The sequence below is a fragment of the Hibiscus syriacus genome, unplaced genomic scaffold, assembly GCF_006381635.1.
Source record: "Hibiscus syriacus cultivar Baekdansim isolate YM2019G1 unplaced genomic scaffold, ASM638163v2 tig00110819_pilon, whole genome shotgun sequence".
NCBI classification, from domain to species: Eukaryota; Viridiplantae; Streptophyta; class Magnoliopsida; order Malvales; family Malvaceae; genus Hibiscus; species Hibiscus syriacus.
In genome coordinates, this window is record NW_024062875.1 from 797,042 (window position 1) to 822,682 (window position 25,641).

General features: G+C 34.0%; 1 protein-coding gene, 2 long non-coding RNA genes and 2 pseudogenes across 3 annotated transcripts; 4 read left to right on the forward strand and 1 right to left on the reverse strand.

The window, feature by feature from the left end:
- Nucleotides 1-1,429: 1,429 nt before the first annotated feature.
- Nucleotides 1,430-17,618, reverse strand: LOC120142266. The gene is made up of 3 exons (XR_005517830.1): nucleotides 17,446-17,618; nucleotides 15,448-15,449; nucleotides 1,430-1,443 (listed from the first exon to the last, which is right to left on the reverse strand). It is a non-coding gene; the product is annotated as an uncharacterized LOC120142266 (long non-coding RNA).
- On the forward strand, nucleotides 3,743-5,522 carry LOC120142260 (aluminum-activated malate transporter 2-like). Its single transcript, XM_039157009.1, has 6 exons — nucleotides 3,743-4,080; nucleotides 4,160-4,300; nucleotides 4,393-4,665; nucleotides 4,756-4,868; nucleotides 4,937-5,080; nucleotides 5,157-5,522. The coding sequence occupies exons 1-6, from the start codon at nucleotides 3,789-3,791 to the stop codon at nucleotides 5,511-5,513; spliced, it is 1,320 nt and encodes a 439-aa protein (XP_039012940.1). The 5' UTR covers nucleotides 3,743-3,788; the 3' UTR covers nucleotides 5,514-5,522.
- On the forward strand, nucleotides 7,620-9,183 carry LOC120142259 (annotated as a pseudogene).
- Nucleotides 10,801-11,479, forward strand: LOC120142265. Its single transcript, XR_005517829.1, has 3 exons — nucleotides 10,801-10,889; nucleotides 11,022-11,058; nucleotides 11,381-11,479. It is a non-coding gene; the product is annotated as an uncharacterized LOC120142265 (long non-coding RNA).
- On the forward strand, nucleotides 17,445-24,883 carry LOC120142258 (annotated as a pseudogene).
- Nucleotides 24,884-25,641: the final 758 nt, after the last annotated feature.

A 25,641-nucleotide genomic window follows, 5' to 3' on the forward strand; every position in this document is an offset into this window, starting at 1 on the left:
TATGAGCTGGAAGTTAACCTGCTGATTGGATTATGATAAAATCTGATCACAGAATCTCAAACGACTATCATATCTCAGTTAACATGTTAACGTACAGTTCAAACGAACGTCAATTTTTTTAACGAAAAAGAACGAGTTTAGAACATATTAATAGTTGGGTAATCATTTTGTAACTTTTAATAGTCAAGTGACTCAACAAAGCAACACCCTATAGTCGAAGGATCATTTTGTAACTTTTAATAGTTGGGAAACTCAACAAAGAAATATCCTATAATCGAAGGACCATCGTGTACTTTACCCTAAATTTTAGTTTCCTAGATGAATGGTTTAGATTGAAGCAACATTATTTAATATATATATATATTTGGTCTCAGATTCCCACAATATTCAATAATCATATTCAACTCTAATTAACACTTTGTTTGATTGGATGAAAATATTGAACGATAAAAACATAGAAATATATTTTTAAAGTATTTTTTTATAGAAAAAAATGTGAGATAATATCATTTTTATTTTATTTTCGTGTGTAAAAATAAATAATTGAAATTTGAAAGGAAAAAAAAGAGATAAAAAGTGAAAGAGATAAGGGTTAGTACAACATATATAATTTTTAGAGAGTATCAAGCTCCTTAGCTCTCGATTAAGAGGCATGAACAACATTATTTTTGGTTTAACCATCGATATTCAATCTGATAATCAACTAATCCATATATAATATAGTAGAGACTTATTGTGGAGTCGATCGTCCGGGTTCAATTTATTTAATCTATAATATCAAGTCCGAATGTCTTTACTTAGAGTATATTAATGTCTAAGTTGTTATTGAATTGATAAAAATCTTGTTAATATAGGTAAAGAAGTCGGGTCTTATTTGTGAAAGAAAGGCATATATTCTGAATTCTGATGATATGAGCGGATGTCGAGCAACTTCTCTTTTGTTAGAAGGGGCATTCACAGCAAATATTTTGAAGCTTTCGTTTTTATCTTTAATTTGTACGCTAATTAGAGTTCAACCCCCAAAAAAGATGGTATTTTTCTAATTTTCTTGTCTTTTATGCCATCATCCTATTTTAAGAAAATAATTTATGTGGAAGAAATTAAAAGCATTAATTTTTTAACAATACCCCTCAAAAAAGAATAATATTTGAGTTAACTTTTACTTTTTTTTTAATAATAAGAACATAGTTTTGAATTTAGGTTCTTTTTTTCTATAATATTAATGCCAACAAATTAAACTCAAGCTATAGAAAACTAATTAAGAGTTATAGTTGTTTAAAGATAAAAATCGATTCTTAGAAAATGAAAATATGTGAAGTTAGAAAACAATAAAAAAATATTTTCATTATTTCGTTAAGTATATTTTATAAAATTAAAATATACCCATTATTCTTTGTGTTACAATAAACTATTTTAGAATCCATTTAATAATTTTTGGAAAAACTCATTTAATAATTAAATTTTAAGTACGAACCAACTTACCTCATATGTTAAAAGAATCATTGTTGTTCCTAGAGGTTACAGTTTCAAGCACCAGCGACTGAAAGAGTGATTGAACGTTCATTGTCAAATGATTAAGAGTACTTAAAATATATACTACTTTATAATCATGTTTAGCTTAATAAAAATATGAAATAATTAAAATTTTCATTACGTTAATAGACAAATAATTATCTATACACTTTATATTATTCTTTGTAAATATTTTAATGATATGTTTTTCTTTTTGAAAAGTTTTTGTGATTTGTTAAACGCACCTATGCATGTTAAAATAAATAAACAAATAGAAAACGTCAATTCAATTTGAAATTAAAGAGTAATAATTAAAATATAATAAAATTAAATATTAGTTATTGTCAGGGATGGATCGGATCTTGAAAATTTAAAATTATTATATATTTTAGATTTTTTAATATATTTTCTACTAAAAGTCTATTTTTATTTTTTTAAATTTTATAAATTCGTTCTCACTTAAAATTTTAAAAATTTACATCCTAATATAAAATTTGTATTCTTCTTTAATTATTATAAAAGTTAAAAGAGGCACGATGACGTGGATAAAAGGATAGATGAAGCATCTTGGACCAAATAAAAACTTTGGCTTCCAGGTTACATATATCTTTTTGGCCGATATAGAAAGCTGTGTTGGTTGGCAAGAGATGTGATTGCGCATATATAAGGGCATACTTGTACTTTTATGTTGTATATATAATTAATAATTTCGAATTTACAAATTTAAAATAAAAGCTTAAATTTTAATTTCTCGAGGTTCTTCTTATAGTTTCAATTCGTATTAGAACCATGATGCTTACTAGATTAATTGTACAATATATACAAATTTGAAATTATTAAATTATATATATGCAAGAGATGTGATTTTGCATATTTAAGGGCATATTTGGTTCAGTTAAAATTAAAATTAAACAATAAAATGATTAATTATACAATATGTAAACATTAATATAAAAACATTTTTTACTATTTAATTATGTGCAAACTATAATGAATTAAGTGTTAGTCGTATTTGAACATCACTTTAAGAAACAATGAACCATACACCATCCATCATAGGACTCATATATTCACATTGCAGTTGTTTGGTGCACATGAATAAAGTGTTTTATTAGTATGTGATAATTATAATAGAGTATCTATTTGAAAATCTCTCAATTATTTGATAATAAATATTTAAATATTTCTACAAACATCATCCTCGAATCTATGACATTTAAGAATAAAAACTATCTATTTTATCATTGAGACCGCTTCATTCATGTCTAATCTTTTAAATTTAAATAATCAAAAACGACAAATATATTTCTTGTGATCAATAAAAGAGCATAATGGTGATTTAAATGATTAAACGAATTCTGGTCAATCAGACAAGATCGATTTTTTTAATGAAATTCAAGTTTTAGATCGGTTTTTTTTCTTAAACGTGATCCTTTTAAATTGAGTCGAGTCGGAGTTGAAATTGAATATTCAATCAAAATTTTGAATCAAATACGAATTGGATAAAAATATTTTTAAAAACTAATTGAGTCGAAATCCAAGTTTATTTTCATAATGTCAGGTCGGATTCAGATCCACCAAAAATCCATCCCCTATCCGACCTGTTAGACATTCCTATTATCCATCCAATTCGCTGGAACTAATTGAATGCCTTGAAACGTATTAGAATACAAATCTTCAACATGATATAGTTCGCAGTGCTTCTCCCCACCTGCCTATGGAGCTTAGCTCAGAATCATGACCCCAAACACCTAGTACTCCACAAGACGCAAAGCTAAATAATATGCATCCTTTTTCTCAAAATAATTATTTAGCATGCATATTGGTTTGCAAATGAGGAAGCAAAATATGGAAATGGGGCGTTTCCATTTTCGATCAGGGTTGGGGAAAGAGCATGCATCCAGGAGTGAATAGAAGAGAGTGTTGGAGTCGGCTGCATCCCATGAAAATTTTAAATATTTATATAATTTAAATATTTTTTATTTTTATCAATGATTTAATTTTGCATATTCTGAATTAAGTTCGTACCTCATAAATAAAATCCTACGTCCGTTCCTGCATGCATCGCCTGGAGTTAACAGGTATGACTGGTAGATGCTTGTTTTCCATACAAGTAGAGAGACCCACAAATCGTGCTTTGTAAAGGCATCAAGGCATATTCTTCCTGGTAATCTCTTTATAATCTCTCTACTTGTGTTCTTTGTTCATGCAAGCCTTTTCATTTCTTGGATTTTGCATTTATCTCGATTCTCGATATACCATCTAAGTTGAATGCTATGGATTTAGAGAATGGAAATCAAGAACCAGTAAAACAAGGCCTGCTTGCCCGTGGGTGGTCAAAGATTAAGGCCTTTAGCAACAATGTTAAGACCGAGGTGCTCGAATTCTTCGGAACCTTAAGAAAACTCGGCCAAGATGACCCAAGAAGAGTGGTTCATTCATTGAAAGCCGGACTCGCGCTCACCTTAGTCTCATTGTTCTATACCTACCAGCCATTGTACAACAGCTTCGGCTTTTCTGCAATGTGGGCTGTGATCACCGTGGTCGTCGTCTTCGAATTTTCTGTCGGTATGTTTCGTCACACCCTACTCGAATAGTATGACATAAAATGGATCTCGAAGATGAAAAAAAAAATTTATTTCAACAGGGGCTACTCTGGGGAAAGGAGTGAATAGAGGATTGGCAACGTTGCTTGCTGGTGCTTTAGCTGTCGGGGCTCATCAACTGGCTAAAACATCGGGACGTATATGCGAGCCCGTAGTACTCGGGTTCTTCGTCTTCCTCCAGGGTATAATAAAACTAGCACTTGAAAACTATATGCATCCAAAATTCTCATTTTCCCCAGTTTGCACTCACAACTTAGTATTTATATATGTGCAGCTGCGGTATCGACGTTTGCGAGATTCTGCCCCAAAATCAAGGCTAGATATGATTATGGATTGTTGGTATTCATCTTGACATTCTCTTTGATATCCATATCGGGATTTCGAGATGATGAAATACTGGAACTGGTTCACAAGAGATTGTTAACCGTTCTCATAGGTGGCTCAACCTGTGTCATAATTTCCGTTTTGCTTTTCCCTGTGTGGGCCGGTCAAGACCTTCACAACTTGATCGCTTCCAACATGGAAAAACTTGGCATCTTCCTAGAAGGTACCCATAAAAATAAATAAAAAAGCAATGTATCTGTCACGATTCGGTCCGACATATTCGAACTCGTGTTCTTGTGTACAATGTATGCAGGGTTTGGAGACGAATACTTTAAAATGGAAGAGGATGGAGAGTCGAAAGAAGGTGGATCCTTGTTGCAGGGATATAAAAGTGTTCTCAACTCGAAAAACAACGAAGAGGCCTTGGTGGGTTAAAAATGCTCTAGCTCTTGGAAATGTTTGTTTAATTTTCTGATGTTAGCTTTAACCTGTAGGCTAATTTTGCAAGATGGGAGCCGAGGCATGGCCGGTTTCAATTCCAACATCCATGGAAACAGTACCTGAAGATCGGAGCTCTAACACGCCAGTGTGCGTACCGAATCGAATCACTCAACGGACACCTCCACGCCGACGTTCGAGTATTGTATCTGAATCTCCACTACTCGAATTCATATGTACGTAGCTAACATGTCATTTTTATCCTACCATTGGCAGGCAAAACCTGAAATCCGAAGTAAAATCCAATTGACATGCACGAAAATAAGCATGGAATCTGGTGAAGCATTGAAGGAACTGTCGATGGCGATCAAAACGATGGTGAAACCTTTTTCCGCGGATATCCATATCGAGAACTCGAAATCGAACGTAAAGAATCTCAACTCTTTGCTCAAATCAGGGTTATGGGATGATAAAACGGACCTCTTGGAAGTGTTGCCGTTGGCTACAGTAGCTTCGTTGTTAATCGATGTGGTCAGTTGCACAGCCAAAATTGCGGAATCTGTTCATGAACTTGCCACTAAGCTGAATTTCGAAGCCGTTGAGCCGACTGTCGCACCGGAGACGGAACTTTGAAATTTGATATCTTAGTCGAGAAATGGGAATTCCGCTTCAACAACAACGAAATAATTGTAGTAGTAAACGGTAGAATTCTCCTACCCCTATTCTATGCCCCATCACTAATATTATGACACGTGGATTAATATTAATTAGTAAACTAGCGTCAATTTATCATTAACTTTCTTTTCTTCACTGTTCATTTAATGCTTTTTATTTTCTTCGTAGAACAAACCCAACCGGTTTAGTAATTTAAAAAAAATCATTTAATTTATTTTTTCTAAATTATTTAGTTTTTTATATAATTAAAATTTATTTTTTAAAAATTTAAAACAATTCATTCGTTTAACTTTATCTTTTTTCATGTTGAATTTTTATATTTTATTTTTTTTGAATTTTAAATAAATCATAAACCCTAAACTCCAAAACCCTAACCTCTAAATCACAAAGCCTAAAACCATAAACACCAAATCCCAAACTATAAAACCCTAAATTCTAATCCCTAAACCTTAAACCTCAAACACAAACCCTTATTTCATTCATAAAAATAAAAAAAAATAAAATCTAAGTTCAACATGAAAAAAAGTAAAGTTAACCGAATAAATTATTTTAAATTTTAAAAAAATAAATTTAGTTATAGATAAAATAAATAATTTAGAAAAATAAATTAAATGAAAAAATTGGTTGTTCTCTCGGTTCTCAAGGTTTCGCCTTGAGTAATCCAGACCGACTCGGGTCGCACACCTAGTTGTGGTGAGTGAGTCTCCCAGTAGAGATTTTCTGCATATACAAGGACTCGAACTCGAACTCGAGACTTACTTAAGCGATATCAAACCGCTTAAATCAAAATATCACCACAAGCACTTGACAAATTTAACCATTTCACAAGCACCCAAAACCTCCACAAAATATCACCACAGTCCATTCGCCCACCATCACTTGAATCTCCTCATTGTCGAAACCTAACCCAACCCTAGACTAAACCAACCAAAACATATCAAAGGAAAATGGAAAAATAATATAACATCCTAAATCTGACCCAATATATTGAAGGGTTTAATATGTCACATTGAATCATTAAAGCGATAGCTGAATTCAAAAGCTTTTAAAATTTATATTTTTATATAAATAAAACTTAGGTTGATATATCAAGTACTTTTAATTTAGTTAAATGTATCAAGTACTTTTGAAGCATTTATATAAAATACAAACAAAGCATAATAAAACAAAAGCATTTGTACAAAATTAGGAGTTTTAAATATAACACAATAATCAAAATGATAATTAAAATTTCAAACTTAAATACTAATAAAGTCTTATGAACAGGGATGGATGGATGGAAGAGAGCAAGTGGGGGCAGTCGTCATTTCTGAAAATTTCAAATAATTATATATTTTAGATTTTTTTTCGTATTTTCTATTGAAAATATGTTTTTCTACTTTTTTGTATTTTCTATTGATAATATGTTTTCCCCATAGAATTTTAGAAGTTCAATCCCTCTTAAAATTTTAAATTTTCACCCCTACGATAAAATCATGCGTCCATCCATCCTTATGAAGACATGTGACTACTAAAGTAAATCAAATATTATATTTTGCATAGGAGGCACAAAAGATCCATCGGCCACGATGCTCATCGGACCTAAACACAAATCTACTAACAAATGAAAGAAAACAATTCGAGTGCTAAACTTTACGAGTCCAATAGTACATATACACTCTAATATACTTTATGCAGTTTATAAACATAAATAAGCAAATTAAACATAAAAAGAAATAAAGGCATGTCATAGACATCATAACTAACTTAATCATCCAGGCTTAACATACTAATAATTATGTACCAAGATTTACATCCAAAATTTGCTTTTACATAACAATTCGAACAAATATATCATATGTAAGGTAATACATGATTTTCAATATTTTTTCTACCCATAATGTATCAGATAATAATCTTATAAAAATTTAACATGATTTGGACCCAAACAGTAAAGTTGTTGAGTGAATAATGGGCCCGAAAACTAGGATGGCTGAGGGACAATGGATTCTAAAGTGGGAGTCCATAAATCCAGTCTTTCTATAAAGCAAAGAAATGATTCCGAACATCTCTCCTGAAAACAGAAATTTGAAACTATGAGCCTTCTTCCCGCCTTAACACCAACTTCTCTTACCTCTCACCAAAATCCCAAAAACCAACCTTTATCTTCTGTCCCAAATCACCAAATTTCCCTTCAACCCTTACAATCTGTAGTCTCATGGACCTCTTCAATTTCTCGTCATTGTCGCGCTGGCAGACTCTCTGTAGCTGTCCAAGAGTTTACACGCATGAGACTTGCTGGTGTTGAGCCAAATCATATCACCTTCGTTACCCTCCTTTCGGGTTGTTCTGAATTTCCATTAAAAGGAGGGGATCTGGGTTCTTTGATTCATGGGCATGTTTGCAAATTGGGGTTAGATAAAGAAGATGTTATGGTGGGCACTGCGCTCATGGAAATGTACGCTAAAGGAGAACGAGTGGAAGTTGCTAAGTTGGTTTTTGATCTGATGAAGGTGAAGAATTCGGTTTCATGGAACACGATGATTGATGGGTGTATGAAGAATCGGGAGTATGAGAAAGCAGTTGAGATGTTCGATGAAATGCCTGAACGAGATGTCATTTCTTGGACCGCCCTGATTAATGGGTTTTCTAAGAGGGGTTTTTATGAAGAAGCTTTGGATTGGTTTCGAGAAATGATAATCTTTGGGGTTAAGCCTGACTATGTGAGTATAATCGCTGCTCTCACAGCTTGTGCTAATTTGGGTACTCTTACCGTTGGCTTATGGGTTCATCGGCTTGTTCTAAAGAAAAGCTTTAGAAACAATGTTAGAGTAAATAATTCATTAATTGATATGTATTCGCGATGCGGATCTATAGAATTCGCTCGTGAAGTTTTTGACAAGATGCAGGAGCGAACATTGGTCTCGTGGAATTCAATCATTGTGGGGTTTGCTGTTAATGGGTTTGCAGATGAAGTTTTGAAATATTTTGGAGCAATGCAGAAAGAAGGGTTTAAACCAGATGGGGTCAGCTTTACTAGAGCATTTACTGCTTGTAGCCATGCAGGTTTAGTAGATGAAGGGTTCCATTATTTTGATATTATGAAAAGAATTTATAGGATATCACCCAGGATCGAGCATTTTGGTTGCATAGTTGATCTTTATAGCCGTGCTGGGAAGTTGAAAGAAGCATGGAACGTAGTACAAAATATGCCTATGAAGCCAAATGAAGTTGTATTGGGGTCATTTATTAGCTGCATGTAGGTATCATGGGGACATTAACTTAGCCGAAAGGATAGTGAAGAACCTTGTGGCATTGAACCCTGGTAGTGATTCCAATTATGTACTGCTCTCAAACATATATGCAGCACTTGGAAGATGGGAGGGAGCAAGCAAGGTTAGGAGGAGAATGAAAGCACTTGGGATACAAAAGAAACCAGGTTTTAGTTCAATTGAGATCGATGGTTGTGTTCATGAATTTGTTGCCGGTGACAAGTCTCATATGGAAAAAGATTGTATTTATGCAACACTAGAGTTGCTCGCCTTTGATCTAATGTCATCCGGGTATGCCCCTGAAATTGTTACAAGACAATTGTATGAAAGTGATTAAACCCATCAATAAGTAATAAGAAACAAGCGCATTGATTCTTTCGTACCAAATAACTTGCAATATGAGTCAAATTACAACTTGAATTTACATATGGAGAACTTTAAATGTACGATTGGAAGGTTAATTGCCTGTATCCAACACCCAGTCAGCTTCTGTAACATCAAGGCGCAGTTTTAATAGCAGCAATAGAAATCATATCCCATACAATGAAGAAAACAATTCAAAGAAGCAAAATTCAAGTTCGTCCTACAAGTCTTCTTTCCACCCTTTCGGCCACCTCCACTTTCCCGTGAACCCTACAAGCTGCCAACAAAGCATTCCACAAAACCATATCGGTCTCCAACTCCATCCCCATCACCAATTCGTCAGCTTCCTCCATCAATCCCGCCTTCCCCAACATATCCACCATACACGTATAATGCTCCAATTTAGGCTTCACCCCGAACCTTTCTTCCATCTTCTCGAAAACATCCTTCCCCTTTTCCACCATTCCCTCACGACTACATGTAGTCAAAACTGTAGTCAACGTCACATCATCAATCTCCATCCCCATCTCCACCATTTTATCAAACAAAATAAATACTTCCAACGTCATCCCAAGCTTCTCATACCCAACCATCAACGCCGAGTAAGATACATAAGTTCTAACAGGCATTTCGTCAAACACTTTCATCGCACACTCCCATTCACCACATTTTCCATACATTCTAATCAAAGAATTGTTATTTGCCAAATCGGACGAATATCCATTGACCAAAAAAGCCCCGTGGAGCTGTCTTCCAAGGGTTAAATCGGATAAATGGCTGCAAGATTTGAGAACGGGAGGCAAGATCAAAATGTCAAAGGGCTTTTGGGCAATGATCATGTGGTGAAAAATGGCGAGGGATTGAGAGGATTGGTTAAGAGCAGAGTGGGCTCGGATGAGGGAGTTGTAGAGGGAAGTGGGTTGGCGAGAAGTGAAGAAGAAGAGGATATGAGCTTCGCGCATTTGGGAACAAGAAGCGTAGGCAGAGACAAGTTTGGTTCGGACGAAGGAGTGGCTTGAAATATTAAGCAGAATCGTTCTGGCATGAATTTGTTTGAGTTTTTGGAGGGATTTGGTGGATGAGAGCATTCATCCAGAAGGATGCGAAAAAGGGTATGGCTCTGAGTAGGGTATAAACGAGCCGAGTCAAGCTCAACTCGAACTCAAAAACTTTAAATGTTCTACTCGAAAACTCGTAAGCTTAATTTTTAAACTCGACTCAAACTCGAGCTCGATTAAAGCTCAAGACTTGAACTCAATTGAAGCTCGAGACTTGAGCTAAATTGAAGCTCGATTCAAGCTCGTTTCAAGCTCGATTTAAGCTCACAGGTTTAGTTTCATTGGTTGAAACCGATGTGGGATATATACTAAGCTTCTTTTCACTCTCATCTTTGATCTCTGTTTCAAAAACAAAGCTTCTTGAGGAATTTCAGTCCTTACAAACTGAAAAGCCTCTAAATTTTCATCGTTTGAGTTATTTTAAGGTTACCCTTTTGCCCACTTTGGAACTGGAACCTAGGCTTTTCCAAATCAATTTGTATGTTTTCTCGTCAAACTTTGATTAGGAAATAAAAACTGCATGCTTCGAACATTTTCATCTAAACTTGAATTTTTTTTTTGCTGCATGTAGATTCGTATAAACACGCAGCATGTTTATCAATGATAAAAGACAAGACGAAAGAACTGGAAAATATGGAACTTCAAGGCTCCAATATCTTCAGGTAACCTTTTTTGTTTTCAATTCGAATATTAGGGTATCTGTATTTTACACAAGGTTTCTGGGTATAAAATTTCATGTAAAGCAGCATAGAGGAAAACAATTCATTAATTCTTGTTTACCCATTTCGCTTTAGGAATTGGTGAATCAGTTTCAGAACACAACTGATGACGGTATGCTTCATCTTTAGAGCTTCCGTCGTTGCTTATGTTCGAGACCTTTTGTCAATAATCTCCCCTTAGATTAATTGAACTTATTTTATGGGTTAATTCACTATTTTCAGTCAAACTTTCATACTTGGGGATTTAATTGCTTGTTCAGAATGAGTGAAAACATTATCAGATAATTCTGGTTTCGTAAGCTTGTTTAATACTTGTAGTTTGTTTAGAAGAATGTATCAATAATTCCTGACTTGTCAGATTTAGTGTGTTCCAATTTGCCATATTTCTCCGATTCTCTTCATAATTCTTAACTGAATGGGTACTTGTTGAACAGAAACAAAGGAGAAGATTGCTGCAAATTTGGCAAACTTTGCCTATGATCCATATAATTATTCATTCCTGCGTCAGGTTCAAATTCATGTTTTCTGTGAAATTATTTATCTCTCAAATTTGATTAGTGTGTATCAAGTACTTTTTCTGTCACATTAACATCTTACTTTCTCTCGAATTAAAGAACACTGTATGCTCTCGGACTACATAATACTACAAATTTAAAAAACCTGACCTTCGTTACTGACGTATTCGTATTTTATAATCTATCGTTATTTTATTTAATAATTAATTAATTCAAATTAAATATTATAAAATTTTATTAAAAATATATATAGAATTTACATTGTTAATTTTTGTATTTCAATCACATTTGTTTAAATTTTCTTATTTGTTTTAAATGTTCAGGTGTCATTTATGTTATTTTTCATATTATTTTAGCTTAAATCGAATATGATCAATTATATATAAGACCCTGTAGTTTATGCACAATTTATATTTAAGTCATTGGTTTAATTCCAATTTTGTAAGTTTAATTTTATATTTAACCCTAAACCCTAACCCCTAACACATAAACCCTAAATCCTAAAATCTAAACCATAAACTCTAAACATTAAACCATAAACTCTAAAACCTTAAATCCTTAAACTCTAAAACCTTAAATCCTATCACATAAGCTTTAAACCCTTAAATCATATCACATAAACTCTAAACCCTAAACCCTAAATCTTATCACATAATTAGAAGGAATGAGATGGTTTAGTGAAAGGAGATAGAGTATATTTGTTTTTCTTTTGTTTTATGGGGAACAAAAATCTAATAAGAAGCTTCAATCTTTTTTATTTATGTTCCTCTTCTCTTCTCTTTATTTACTGCTTTGATTTTCCAACTCTGTAATTATTACTTTCTTTTTTTTCCAGAGTAGAATCTAGTAATGCATATATATCTGTTTTGTTTTACTTTATATGGTACATGTTAGTAGTAGGGATGATCATTTTCTCTCAAATATGATTTGATGCCATCGATTTTGTTAATTAAGATATTAATGTAAGTCTAAATAAGTTTTTTCTTTCTTAATTCTTTATAAAATCGGTTACACTCTATTTTGATATATTTTTTTAAATTATTAATATTTAAATTGAATCATATTTTTCATTATATTATATTTATTATCAAATAAAAAATTAGTTATGAGTTAAGTACAATATAATATCTTGATATTAAATGCGCAAACCCTTGATATTTATGATATTTGAACTCGAAACCTCAAAATATAACAACAATTTAAAAAATTAGTTATTACAACTATTATCATTAGAAATATATTAAATATTTATCATTAGATAAATAATTTTTTTATTAATTTAAAATAAATATAAGAATATTTATTCAAAAATAATTTTTAATCATTTTCAATTCAAGAATATTTATTCATCAATAATGTATTTTTAATATATTTTTAATAATGTAATTTTAAAAATCTAAAATTATAATATAATATTTTTTTCGGGCTGCTCACGAGTTTTTCGAGTCGAGTATCGAGTAGCTCGTTTCGGCTCGTTAAGAATTCGAGTCGAGTTTGAGCTCGAGTCGAGTCCATTCGATCCGATTATTTATCGAATCTATCTCGCGATCTGTCTCGTCTCATTTACAACCCTAGCTCTGGGACGAACATACATAGCAGAAAGATCAGAAACGGCTGTTCCGTGCCAAATGTTAAGGTAATAACAACTAAAGAAAATTGGGACCTTAGATTCTATTTAGGATGAGTACAATAATAAATAAATAAATATTTTGTTAAAAAAATTATGGAAAACGAAACTTGAATTTGATGATGAACTATATATATAAAGTAAAGTAATTGGATATTGACACTGGTCTGTCTCATTTGTGCTGATATCATAATATATAATATGATTTTGACTGACATGAAAGGGAATAATAATAGTTCCAGCAGGATATCCCAGCATCAGCACTGTCAAATCCTTAATTGTCCATCATACATGTATAGATTTGGTTGAGCAGATGCCGTTATATATATATATATTGCAGCAACATATCTGCTGGCATGCATCCACTGTCACCCTCCTTTGATTATCTTCCAATCCACAATTGGTGCTATGACTACAAACAATTACATCCATCCATCCATCTCATCCTTTCTCCCCCTTTCTTTTGTTTTGATGTCACCATTTACAGTAGAAATATTTACAATCAAATGGCCAAATTCAATATTGTTTGCTTTAGGTATAGGCCATATGATAAAACACATTAATTGTAAACAACCTAAAAACGTTTGCTTTTATATAAAGAACGAAAGGATAGGAGACCATCATGATCAAACAAAAACTACCCTCCTCCAAAAGAGAAGATGGAATCTTGCAAGATTCATATTATACTATTTCAGTAGGGGGCACCCAAAAAACACACGCTAAAACATGGGAAATTAAGGGTCAGTCCGTGGCTTCTTAGGGCTACCACCATTATGGTGCAATGGATCTGGTCCTGATGGCACCGTCCTAAAGCTTTCTCTATTCCCAGCACCGGTTGTTGATCCATTGTCTTCCTTCTGCAGCAGCATCTGCAAGCACCAATAGTTTCATAAGTTTCTTTCAACAGTTAGGAAAAAAAAACTAAACAAATTATCGAACCTTTCTATTTTGAGATGGCTTTTCAAAGGAGCGTCCATGGCCAGAAACGCAGCCTGTTAAACATGAAAAAGATAAGAACATTGACACTAAAAACGGAACCCCAAATGGAGAATAAAGAGAGAGAGGTCGAACTCCAACCACAAACTCCATGCAAGACCAGAAAGCATATGAGGAGCAGCACAAATGCCCTAGTAGCCATAGCAGATTAGCAAGAAAATCTCTTACTAGTAGGAAAACAAAACGAGAGAGAAGATAGAGAGGTGTGAAGAACACAGGGGGATGGTTGCTCCAAATTTATATAGCATTTGAAAATAGTAAATGATTGCATGGTGCAGCCATTTTCACACATTTTCTTTGAGAAATGATTTCTGATAGTATGGCGCCGTTTCAAAAAAATGAGTCATTGGCAACGTCACTCCACAAACATACCAATGCAAATCGTATCTAATTATTGTTCTAAAAGATGGTAGTTCCATTTTTATAGTTTCTTTCTCAGAATCGTTGAACCTTGGAAAAAACCTGGTTATCTATACCGTTATGTTTTCTGATTCCTTTTGTTATATAGTCCAAGTACTGCAGCTGTAGATTTTGTTCTGAGTCCTTAAAGAGGAATAAAGATCCCATTTACACTGTACAAACTGAGTAATTTTCTCATGGAGAGTAGTGCTTATGATGGATAATTATGGTTAAATGGTTGTTTTGTATTTATTTTGGATGTGGGATTGATTGATGGTGATAGGGTGGCGCTAGCTGCTCTTATTCCAGAGGGAAATCTATCAAAGGGTTTTTATCCTTTACCGTGGGTCATATATATATACACCCATAAAGATTTGATTTTTCAACATTGATCTCAATTTAGTTTCGATCAAAGCACACAGCCTATAAGATTTTTGTTAAAAAGTAATGATGATGATATTTGAAAGATTATATTTCTGATATCGAAACTCCTGGTGCTCGTATCTTCAAAGCAAAATATTTCCTGGAAAGCAGTTTCTTGGAAGCCTGCAAAGGCAATAACCCATCTTTTGTCGGCTAAAAGTGCTTGTTCAGGGAAGCCGACGGAGAATTGGAACTGGGGAACTGGGGTTGATGTCGAAGTCTTCAATGATCCTTGGGTGGGTGACGATGATAATTTTTGTGTGGATTCTATTCCTTTACCAGGTTTGGAAGACGGCAAGGTGCATGAATTTCTTGCAGCTGATGGCAAGTCGTGGGATAAAGAGGTGATAGAAGGTGTGTTAGCTCAAGTTGTGGCCTTGATGAGGACTTAAATCATGTTCTAATCAGATGTTCGATAGCCCAAGAAGTGGATCACACCCAATACTAGTTCGGGACATAATTTCATCGTTCACCGGCTGTTACCATCAGCAATAATACTTTCATGGCAGCATTTCTTAGTGTTGATTCTTGTTGACGGAACAACTGGATTAAGTCCACGGTTAACAATTTATCCTTTTTGATTAAAAAAATTATAATCGATTGTTATACGATAGTCATTCAATTGTTATACGATAACATTATTTGGTGTTGTAATCCTCTATCCCTGTATAAGGAAGGAGAGGAGACCAATATATGAAGAATGGTTCCTAAGAAGATTCTCTCTCTTTTTATTTTTGAGTTTGTATGGTGATTCTTTATGCGTACTGGTGTTAGACATATGATCATGATTATTATCCGCATACTAATATGATAAATTAATATGATGGACTATCAATATATTTTGAATTTTGTTAGACATTTTAAGTCTATCGATAATCTTATCAAGAGATAATAATTGATATGAATAAGAGAAGGGATGATACTTAACTCCAGAGTTATAGCGTTTAACTTTGAAGGTATAACATTCGTTTCCTTTATTGTGAGAATGTCATAAAGTTGTTTGATTAGAGATTTATGCGTGAAGGTATTTTTTTACGTATGCAATTTGTGCAGAGGATTATCTTAGACTTTATTGGGATACCTCTGCTAATCCAAAATAGTTGTTTTCTTTTAAAATGACATTTTAGATTTAGTTGAGTGGCCTCGAAGATATCTTCATATTTATGTGAATTTCTTTGCTAAGGATTTTCGGAGCCTTTGAAAATTATTGTTATGTTAAAAAATAAAAATAATATTACTCGGTGTTGCTTTCGAGCCTGTGTATCTTCACAAGATGCCTAATGTTTTTAGGGTATTTTAACAAAATATATAAAAGAGTCTCAATGATAATGTTAATTTAAGATTAAAAATTTATAAATTAATATTATAAATATAAATATTAAAATTATAATTATAAACATATAAAAAAATTATAACATAAAAATATTTTAAACAAAAAAATTATACATTTGACTATGATATAAACTTAGATTTCTGGTGTATTGTTTTTAAAGGAATATTGTTGATAAATTTATTATTATGAATTAAATTTAAAGAGAATTGACGAGTTTCATGCTATATTTGTTGAGTTTGAGGCATTTTCGGTGAAAATGACATCGGATGTGCGTTTAATAGGTAAAAAAAAGAGTGAATTGAAATTTTTGGATCTAACAATCGACGACAACGATCGATACCGACTGACAATGACTGATGATGAGTGGTGGTCAACGATGGTAGACTTTAGTTGAATGCAGAGATTAAATTGATATTTTACATAGAGTCTAGAGGTCAGAATAATATTTCATTTGAAGTTTAAGATCAAATTAGAATTCTATCTAGAGTTGGTTAAAATAAAAATTAACCTCTTTTTACGAATATATCACTTCATAAAGTTAACCTGAGTTAACAATACAATAAAAAGAATATAACAATTGATAAAGTAAGTGATTAGAATTTAATAAATCGATAATGTAAGTGATCGAAACATAATTTTTTTGAATTTAGTGAGCAAAAATGTATAATCATAAATGCAAAGTGACCAATTTGGTATTTTACCCAATTTAAAACTAATCTTTTTTAAGATTTCATCAAACTAATATTTAACATATTAGTGACCAAAATATTATAAAATAATAACAAAAACGATCAAAATGTTATAGATTGATAACGTAAGTGGTTAAAATATTATTTTTTTAAATTCAGTAATCAAAAGTGAATACTTATAAAATAAAATTTACCATTTCGATAGTTTACCCAACAGTGCCGAGGAGTGAAATAAAAGAGGGAAAGCTTTAGAGAATTCAACAGCAATGTGGAAAAAAGGCGGTTACGACCGTCGGCAAAGATTTCAATGACTTTGAAAAATGCTGGTATTTTCAAAACGAGTCGTATGGATATTGATGAAATGCACCGGCAGGATTGGTGGAGAAGCGAAGATTCCGGCAACTGTTTCGAGATCAAGAGAAAAATCTGTCAAAACGAAAATGATTTTTCGAAACAATTTTCCGCTGCTCCTTTTGTTTTGAATTTTTTGTTTTGTTTTCTTTTAAGTAAAACATACAAGAAAAAAGAAAAGGATAGCCAGGAAAGAGTTAATAGCAATGGAGTCGAGAATGGATCATTATGAGATCATGGAACAAATCGGCCGTGGAGCTTTTGGCGATGCCATTCTCGTTTATCACAAAACTGAGAAGAAAAAGTACTTTTTATTTTTTTATTTCTCAATTTCTAATTTTAATTGTGTAATTTGATTGTTTGAACATTTTTTTTAATCGCAGGTATGTGTTGAAGAAGATCAGATTGGCGCGGCAAACGGAGCGTTGTAGGAGTTCTGCACATCAAGAAGTTAGTTGTTACATCTTTTTAAACACTTTAATCTGTTTTCGCGTTAAAGGAATAGCGAGTTTAATATTCCAACTTACAATTTAGTTTCGATTTTTGTGTAATGTAGATGACACTTCTTTCGCTAATTCAACACCCTTACGTTATTCAATTTAAGGTAGCCTGGGTTGAGAAAGTAAGATACCGGACTAATTTTTTTCTTCTGCTAGGATTCTCGACTCAAAATCTGCTTATACTTTTATCTTGTTGTGTACATGACTGCCTTGTTTATTTTATTTTATTTTATTTTGAGTTTTGTAATTGTTATGTAGGGATGCTATGTTTGCATTGTTACTGGATACTGCGAAGGTGGAGATATGTGAGTTTCCGTGTTTGTATGGAGAACTTGATTCGTAGTGTTTTTGTTTATACAAATCCTGCAAAATTTGCATTTTTTTAAATATTGTTCTTTTTAATTTTCTAACAGGGCTGAATTGATGAAAAAAATCAAATGGGATCTATTTCCCGGAGGAGGTAATCTAATTTCTCTACACCTATTGATTTTACAAGTTAGTTTCTTCTTAGAGTCGTGTGGCATGGTGAAGGTTCCCCGTTGGGGTTTCCGGCCTCCCTGGTCCCCATCTAATTGTGGAAGAGGGTAAGTGGTTATGCAGAAGCTCTGCAAGTGGTTTGTGCAGCTACTTCTGGCAGTTGAATATCGGCATTCAAATTTTGTTTTGCATCATGACATAAACGTACGTATGTTAATTGACATTGGTCTTTCTATTATCTTAATGTTCTATGGACTTCTTAATCACTTTTTTTTGTAGTGTTCCAATATTTTCCTTACCAAAGATCAAGATGTACGGCTTGGTGAGTTTGTCTTTTCTTCTTGGTTTCTTAGAGGTTCTTTTCTCTTTGTTTCCTATTAAGTTATGTTAGATATCCTACCTTATTGTCTATTCTGCGATTGTTATCCTAAACTCCTTTCTGGTCTGTCCTGGTTTAGGGGATTTTGGGCTTGCTAAAACTCTAAAGGAAGATGATTTGGATTCCTCAGTATGTACTTTGTAATGAAATGATTTTTTGACATACATTTTCCCGTTAACCTTTTTTCAACCATGTCCAAAGATGGTAAAGAATTTTTCTGGATAATTTCTTTTAGCTTTTCTCTTCCTTGTCTTCCTACTGTTGGGTACAATAAGCTTATGCTATGAAGATTGAAAATGCAGTTTTGTGTTAATATTTGTGTTCTGTTTGCTGATGCCTCAATTTCCTTCACTTTTATGATAAAATTTCTTGCATGGTAGCATATTACTCATATTCTGTAATCAATAACATATTCCACTCTTCCACATTGGCTGTTACAGTCTAAAATAGTAACATTTTCTGGAAAAATAATATGTTTGGTTAAAATGAACAGTCATAGTGTGTGCAAAGCTTGCAGTTAAACTCATTGCTAATTTTACTTTTATCTATTGAGAACACTTGATCATTTTTAAGGAAAGAATTAAAGTGAAAGAGAATTACTTGGTGACACCATAGTATTTTTCGGGATTGATGGCTTCATTACTTAGGAATTGAAATTATGTGCATGTAAGCAACTTCTGGTTACTTGGTCAAAGTGTGTTACATTTGATGATAGGAGAGATGTATTTAACATTTTTAATGGTCTTGTATTTATAATTTATTGTAAAAGAGCCTAAAATTTGACCAACTGGAGTGCTGTTAAATTAACTGTCATTCATGTTGTTTCGATCATAAATGTCCAAAGACATTGTTTATAACTGTACTATTGGGTTAGATTTTGTACTCCTCAATCCCCGCTCTCATACTCAATACATTTGCACTAAGGCAGTGGGGAGGAGGGAGTTGAAACCTGCACCTTGAGCCTCCAATGCCATGAGTATGAGAACAACCACTAGTCTAAAACTCGGTATTTTCAAACCCTTATATTGACAATCAGCAATACTCATTTACCTTTGATATTGTTGTTTTATTTTTGCATTTATTTTTATATTATAATGTGCTAATTATTTTTAGTTCCAGTGCTAGTTAAAGTTGTTTTGTATGTGCCTCAGTTGGTTGGAACTCCCAATTACATGTGTCCTGAACTGCTTGCAGATATTCCTTATGGTTTTAAGTCTGATATCTGGTCTCTGGGTATGTCTTTTCTTTTGTGTTACAAATATATGTGTGTTTATATATAAGTTGAATTGCTTTTTCTTGAACAGGGTGCTCTATGTATGAGATGGCTGCTCGTCGCCCTGCTTTTAAAGCTTTTGCAAGAGTTCTTGCAATTCTTCTGGAACCTGGTTGAATCTGTTTCTTGTGTTCAGGAATGAGTTTACTCAGTTTATGCCATTCTGATGAATAGCACTTCCATTTGATGTTATATTAAAAGGAAATTAAAGTTTCTTTCCCCTCACTTTTGTATTATTGTGGAATTTATTCATAACAATTTTCCATGAATTCTGCCCTCCACTCTTTAAAATAATGCTTTCAGTGTAGTTAATGTCATCTTATTGTCTAGTGTGATGTTATGTCCTTTGAGAGGTTTTCCATAAACTACTAATTGTATGCCTCCACTAACCATGTAATTTATACAAATTTATTTCAATTAAATTTATTGAAGTTCTTGTTCTAGGACATGGCAGGGTTGATAAGCAAGATAAATCGTTCCTCTATCGGCTCTTTGCCTTCTTGCTACTCTTCATCATTGTAAGCCTTAATATTAATTTTAGTGCTCTCACTTATTGTACCTTCTCATGATAACTGAGTATGTCTTTGTGATTTTTCATGCTCTGAATGTTTCTTCATTTGCTTTTTAATTATTCTTTTATGCTACGTTTGGTAGGAGCTTCTCATGATAACTGAGTATGTCTTTGTGATTTTTCATGCTCTGACATTGCTTTTCTACCCTCGCATGTTTCTTCATTTGCTTTTTAATTATTCTTTTATGCTACGCTTGGTAGGAGTTTTATTTTTTCCTCATGTTTTAGTACCTAAGTTAGCAATAAACTAGCATCACTTGGTAATATTTAGGCACTCACCTGACTTAATTTGAATAAGGAGAAAGAATGTATATTACTTAGTTTGCGTAGGTATTATTTTTTACTTGAGTTTTCACTCATCTTTCTAACGTCAAGTTTAGATTTATTCTATTTCTTTCTTTGCTATGAAAAATTATTTTAAAACTCATGTAATAATTAAGCTTTTTCCAGATGTTAATATTTATGTACCTAACATGACATTAGGTTTCAATAACGTGCAGATCTCTTGTTTCTTCCCTTTATAAGGAAACAAAAAGTGAATTTTCATTTAAAATCCCGAGGGATTCATCGATCTGTATTTTGGTAGATGATTAATGCTATATATTTTGTCAAGTAATCAAGTCCTCACTACATGGTTGTTATCTGTTCAATGTTACTTAATCTGTTCAATGTTACATGCACAGGAAAGCAGTTATCAAGGGCATGCTAAGAAAGAATCCTGAGCATCGACTAAGTGTAAGTTTCTTTTTGCTCAATCCTAAGGATTCTCCGCATGCAGGACTTCAGTGTAACATTTTGAGTTTTCACCTTGATCAGGCATCAGAGCTTTTGAAGCACCCTTATTTTGCAGCCATATGTTGACAAGTATAGTCCATTCAGCTGCCTTTTGAAGAACTGCTGCGTGGATAAGCATATTACCACTGGTCGTGGTAATAGGAAAAATATTGCCGAGAGTCAAAAGTAGTAATAGCTCATGTAATGACAAATTTAGTTTGCTTTCAAGTCACAGAAACACTGCCACCAGGCTTTCAAATAGGAATAATAACGCCACTAACATGGATTCCAATTCTAAGGAAGAAGAGATCTGTTCCATTATTTTCTCTGGTAAAGTTGATGAAAAAGGAATGTCGTAACCTTCTCATGTGGAACAGGGATCTAATGTTCAATCAAGGCAACCAAAAACCATAAAAAGCATAGTAACGACTTTGAAATAAAGGAAATTAAGAGAAAGTGGTTCTCCTATGAGAGATAGCTGTACAAAAGCTGCAGGTGGATTGACTCGAAGAAATAATATGGAGGCATCACCCAAAGTTCTCAAATCTCCTGCTCCAGCTCCAAGTTCAAAATTTAATGCAAATACACCAACTGTTGCTTCAATGAAATTACTATTAGATTGTGCAAACAAGATGCCAGGATCACACCATTTGAAGCACCAGGTATGACTACCACTTAATGGTATAATCTTAATCTAATTTGTTATCAATATCCTCACTTTGCAAAGTTCCTCTCCAGTTAGGTGTAATTGAACCCTCTTCCCCTAAGACTAAACCTAGACATGAAGGGATTCTTCCACCTGCAACGGGGAAACATATTGCTGAAGACGATCTGCCTTCTAAAACAGAATTACTTCCAATGTTGCAAGATCATCTGTTACAGTAAAAATTAAGCATGCTGGAAGTGATGTTTCAAATGGGGCAAGTAACAGGACCAAATTAGGATCTTCAGAAGTACAGGATCGTGAGGCTATTTCTCACCAACTGCCCAACGGTTACCCTACAGATGCTTCTGGGGTGGTACAACAAGACACCGAGATAGCTCTAAGCGGGGCTACCGAGAGGGTGCAAACAGACAACAGCACTTCTGTCTCACCTGCAACCTCAATTCAAGCACTTAAGGTTTGTGATGGCGCAACAACCACTTTTATTGACACAACAGAACAGACACAGATTCATCAGATGATCGCCGACATTAAGAGCTTAGAATCACATCCATCATGCCACTCACCTGCTCTGAAATCAGAGATGCACGAGGTTCTGTTGAGAGAAAACTACAGGTTGGATAATGAATATGTCATGTTTTCAACTGAAGAATCTGTCATGTTTTCAACTGAAGAATCTGTTCCAGCTCAGGCTCATTTCACTTCAGTTGATGAAAAAGCGAGTCCAGATGCCCCTTTGTACCTTCCAGACCTGATTTCTGAAAATAAAAATTGTTCCTAAAGATGAGACTGCTGCAATAAGGATAATTAGTAGGGATGATGCTCCTTTAAGTCAGACATGTAGTAGGGATGATACTCCTTTAAGCCAGACAAGTAGTAGGAATGATGAGCCTATGAGTAGCCCAAGTAGTACAGGTGGTGCCCGTATGAGCAGCAGCTCAAGCACTTGGGATTATGCTCCAATAAGCAGACCAAGTAGCAGTAATGATGCTCCTGTAAGCAGTTTAAGTATTAGAGATGATGCCCCTATAAGCTGGTTAAGTATTGGGGAAAATTACCCTGTAAGTGGACCAACTGCTGGGGAAGATTCCCCCGCTAGCAGACCAAGTAGTAGTGATGATGCCCCAGTAAGCTGTTTAAGGGACGATGCCCCTACAAGCAGGTTAAGCATTGTGGAAAATGCCCCTGTAACTTGGGAAGATTGCCCCACCATCAGGCTGGATGAAGCTATGACAGGCGGACCTAGTAGTAGGGTTGATGTGATGCTCCATTCAAATCTTTCTTTGCCAGCCAGTGGTGAGGATAAGTTCACTGTATTGGAACTTCCCTCATCAATTACAGAAACTGTGCCTTGCATTGCCTCATCAATTTCATCCATCCCGAAGAATTCACAACCGGATAGAGGAACAAACGTGCGTGATTCAACAGTCAAAACACCAGATACTGCTTGTCCTCCATCTGTTGGCATTGCGCAGCCAGTGATGGAAACAGTAGAAATGGGTGTTCAAAATGTGGATGTTGAGAAACTCATAAATGCTGCTATGGATGAATTGGATACAATAAATATGGCTAGACCCCTACATCAAGTTGCTCTGACGCAATAAGTTCAACACCAAATGTTTCGGATTATTCTGATGACAAAGAAATAGATGGTAGGAACTCTATTCCCTCTGGTGTTAAAGAAATGGATACTAGGTATTGCACTTCCTCGTCTCCAGAACTCATAAATGTTGTGAGGGTTGAATTGGATATGAGAACCATGACTAGTCCAGTGGCTCTTATGTCAAGTTGCTCTGAAGCTTTAAGCTCAAGACCAAATGCTTCAGATTGTTCTGGTGTCGAAGAACTGGATGTTAGGAACTCCATTCCCTCTGGTGTTAAAGAAATGGATATTAGGAATTCTTTTTCTTCATCTCCAAAACACTTAAATGTCGCGAAGGATGAACTGGATTTGACAAACACAACTAGTCCGGTGACAGTTTCATCAAATTTCATCGGAGCTTTAAGTTCAACGCCAAATGTTCTGGGTTATTCCGGTGTCGGAGAAATGGATGTTAGGAACTCCGCTCTCTCTGGTGTTAAAGAAATGGATATTGGGAACTCCATTTTTTCATCTCCAGAACCCATTGAAGTTGGGAGGGATGAATTAGATATGAGAAACTTGACTAGTCCAGTGACAGTTACACCAAATTTCTCTGAAACTTCAAGTTCAACACCAAATATTTCGGATTATTCTGGTGTCAACGAAATGGATGTCAGGAACTCCTTTCCCTCTGGTGTTCAACAAATGGATGTCATGAACTCGATTTCCTCATCTCCAGGACCCATCGATGTTGTGAGAGATGAATTCAATATGAGAACCATGGCTAATCCAGTGACCCTGGCATCAAGCTGCTCTGAAGCTTTAAGTTCAACACCAAATGGTCCGGAATATTATGGTCTTAAAGAAATGGATGTTAGGGACTCAATGCCCTCCGGTGTTAAATAAAGGGATACTGGGAACTCCATTTCCTCGTCTCCAGAACCCATCGATGTTGTGAGAGATGAATTCGATATGAGAACCATGACTAGTCATGTGACCCTGGCATCAAGCTCCTCTGAAGCTTCAAGTTCAACACCAAACGTCTCTGATAATCCCGGCGTTAAAGAAACGGAGGTTAAGAACTCCACTACCTCATCTCTAAAATCTGATTCATTGGAGCCTGTGACCACACCGACAAAGGAAACTTTGGATGTCAATTCTTATAGGCAAAGGGCAGAGGCACTTGAAGCGCTTCTTGAATTGTCAGCCGAGTTACCGCAGCAAAACAGATTGCAAGAGCTCTCCGTCGTTTTGAGGCCGTTTGGGAAAGGTTTGGTTTCCCCAAGGGAGACGGCGATCTGGTTATCAAAGAGTATGACAGGAATGATGACCGAGGATTGCGGACGGAGTTCATGAAGTACTGTTTCCAGGATGAACTTTCTTTTTCTTTCCATTAACTTATTCACGCTAAAAATTATCCATTAGACTTAAAAAAAAATTAATTTCGAGTTGAGTTATAAAATAAAATTCTAATAATATCCTAACATTATAAGTATTTATTATTAAATTTAAATAAAAATTTAAATAATTTAAATCGATCTGACTCTATTGGAATTTCACAAACGTAATTTAACTAGAAATTAACTTCAAATTGAGTTATAAAAAGGACTCGCCAATTCTAATAATTAAAAAAAAGCATTTAATTCGATCGAACGTTCGCCCGCTTTTGTAATTGTTAACTCCATAAATCACAACGTTTATAAGTTATAACCTTTCACCAAACAAATGTATGAATATGGTATAGAATCACGTTGAATGCAAACCGAAGTGAGATTGCTACGATTTTTATTTGTTGATCTCGTGGCATTGTAATATAATTTTCTGAATCAACTGAATGATTCAAACGAATATTTGAGGAAGCAAAGTGATGAAAATAAAATCATAAACAGAGTTGGGACAATGAGGCGTGTTCTCTAAAATAAAGAAATAAATAAATAGAACATATGCGACAATCTCAACCTTACAATTTTTTTCTTTCTTTTTGCTAACAATATATCTGATAGTAATCACATTTCAGTAAAATGATTTATTTGGTTTTAACCATACTATGTTTGGCATGAATCCAAAGATTTTAGTAATTAAAAATTTATTATTATTTATTGAGGTTTCGAATTTAAATATTATCTCGTCATTTTCATTTCT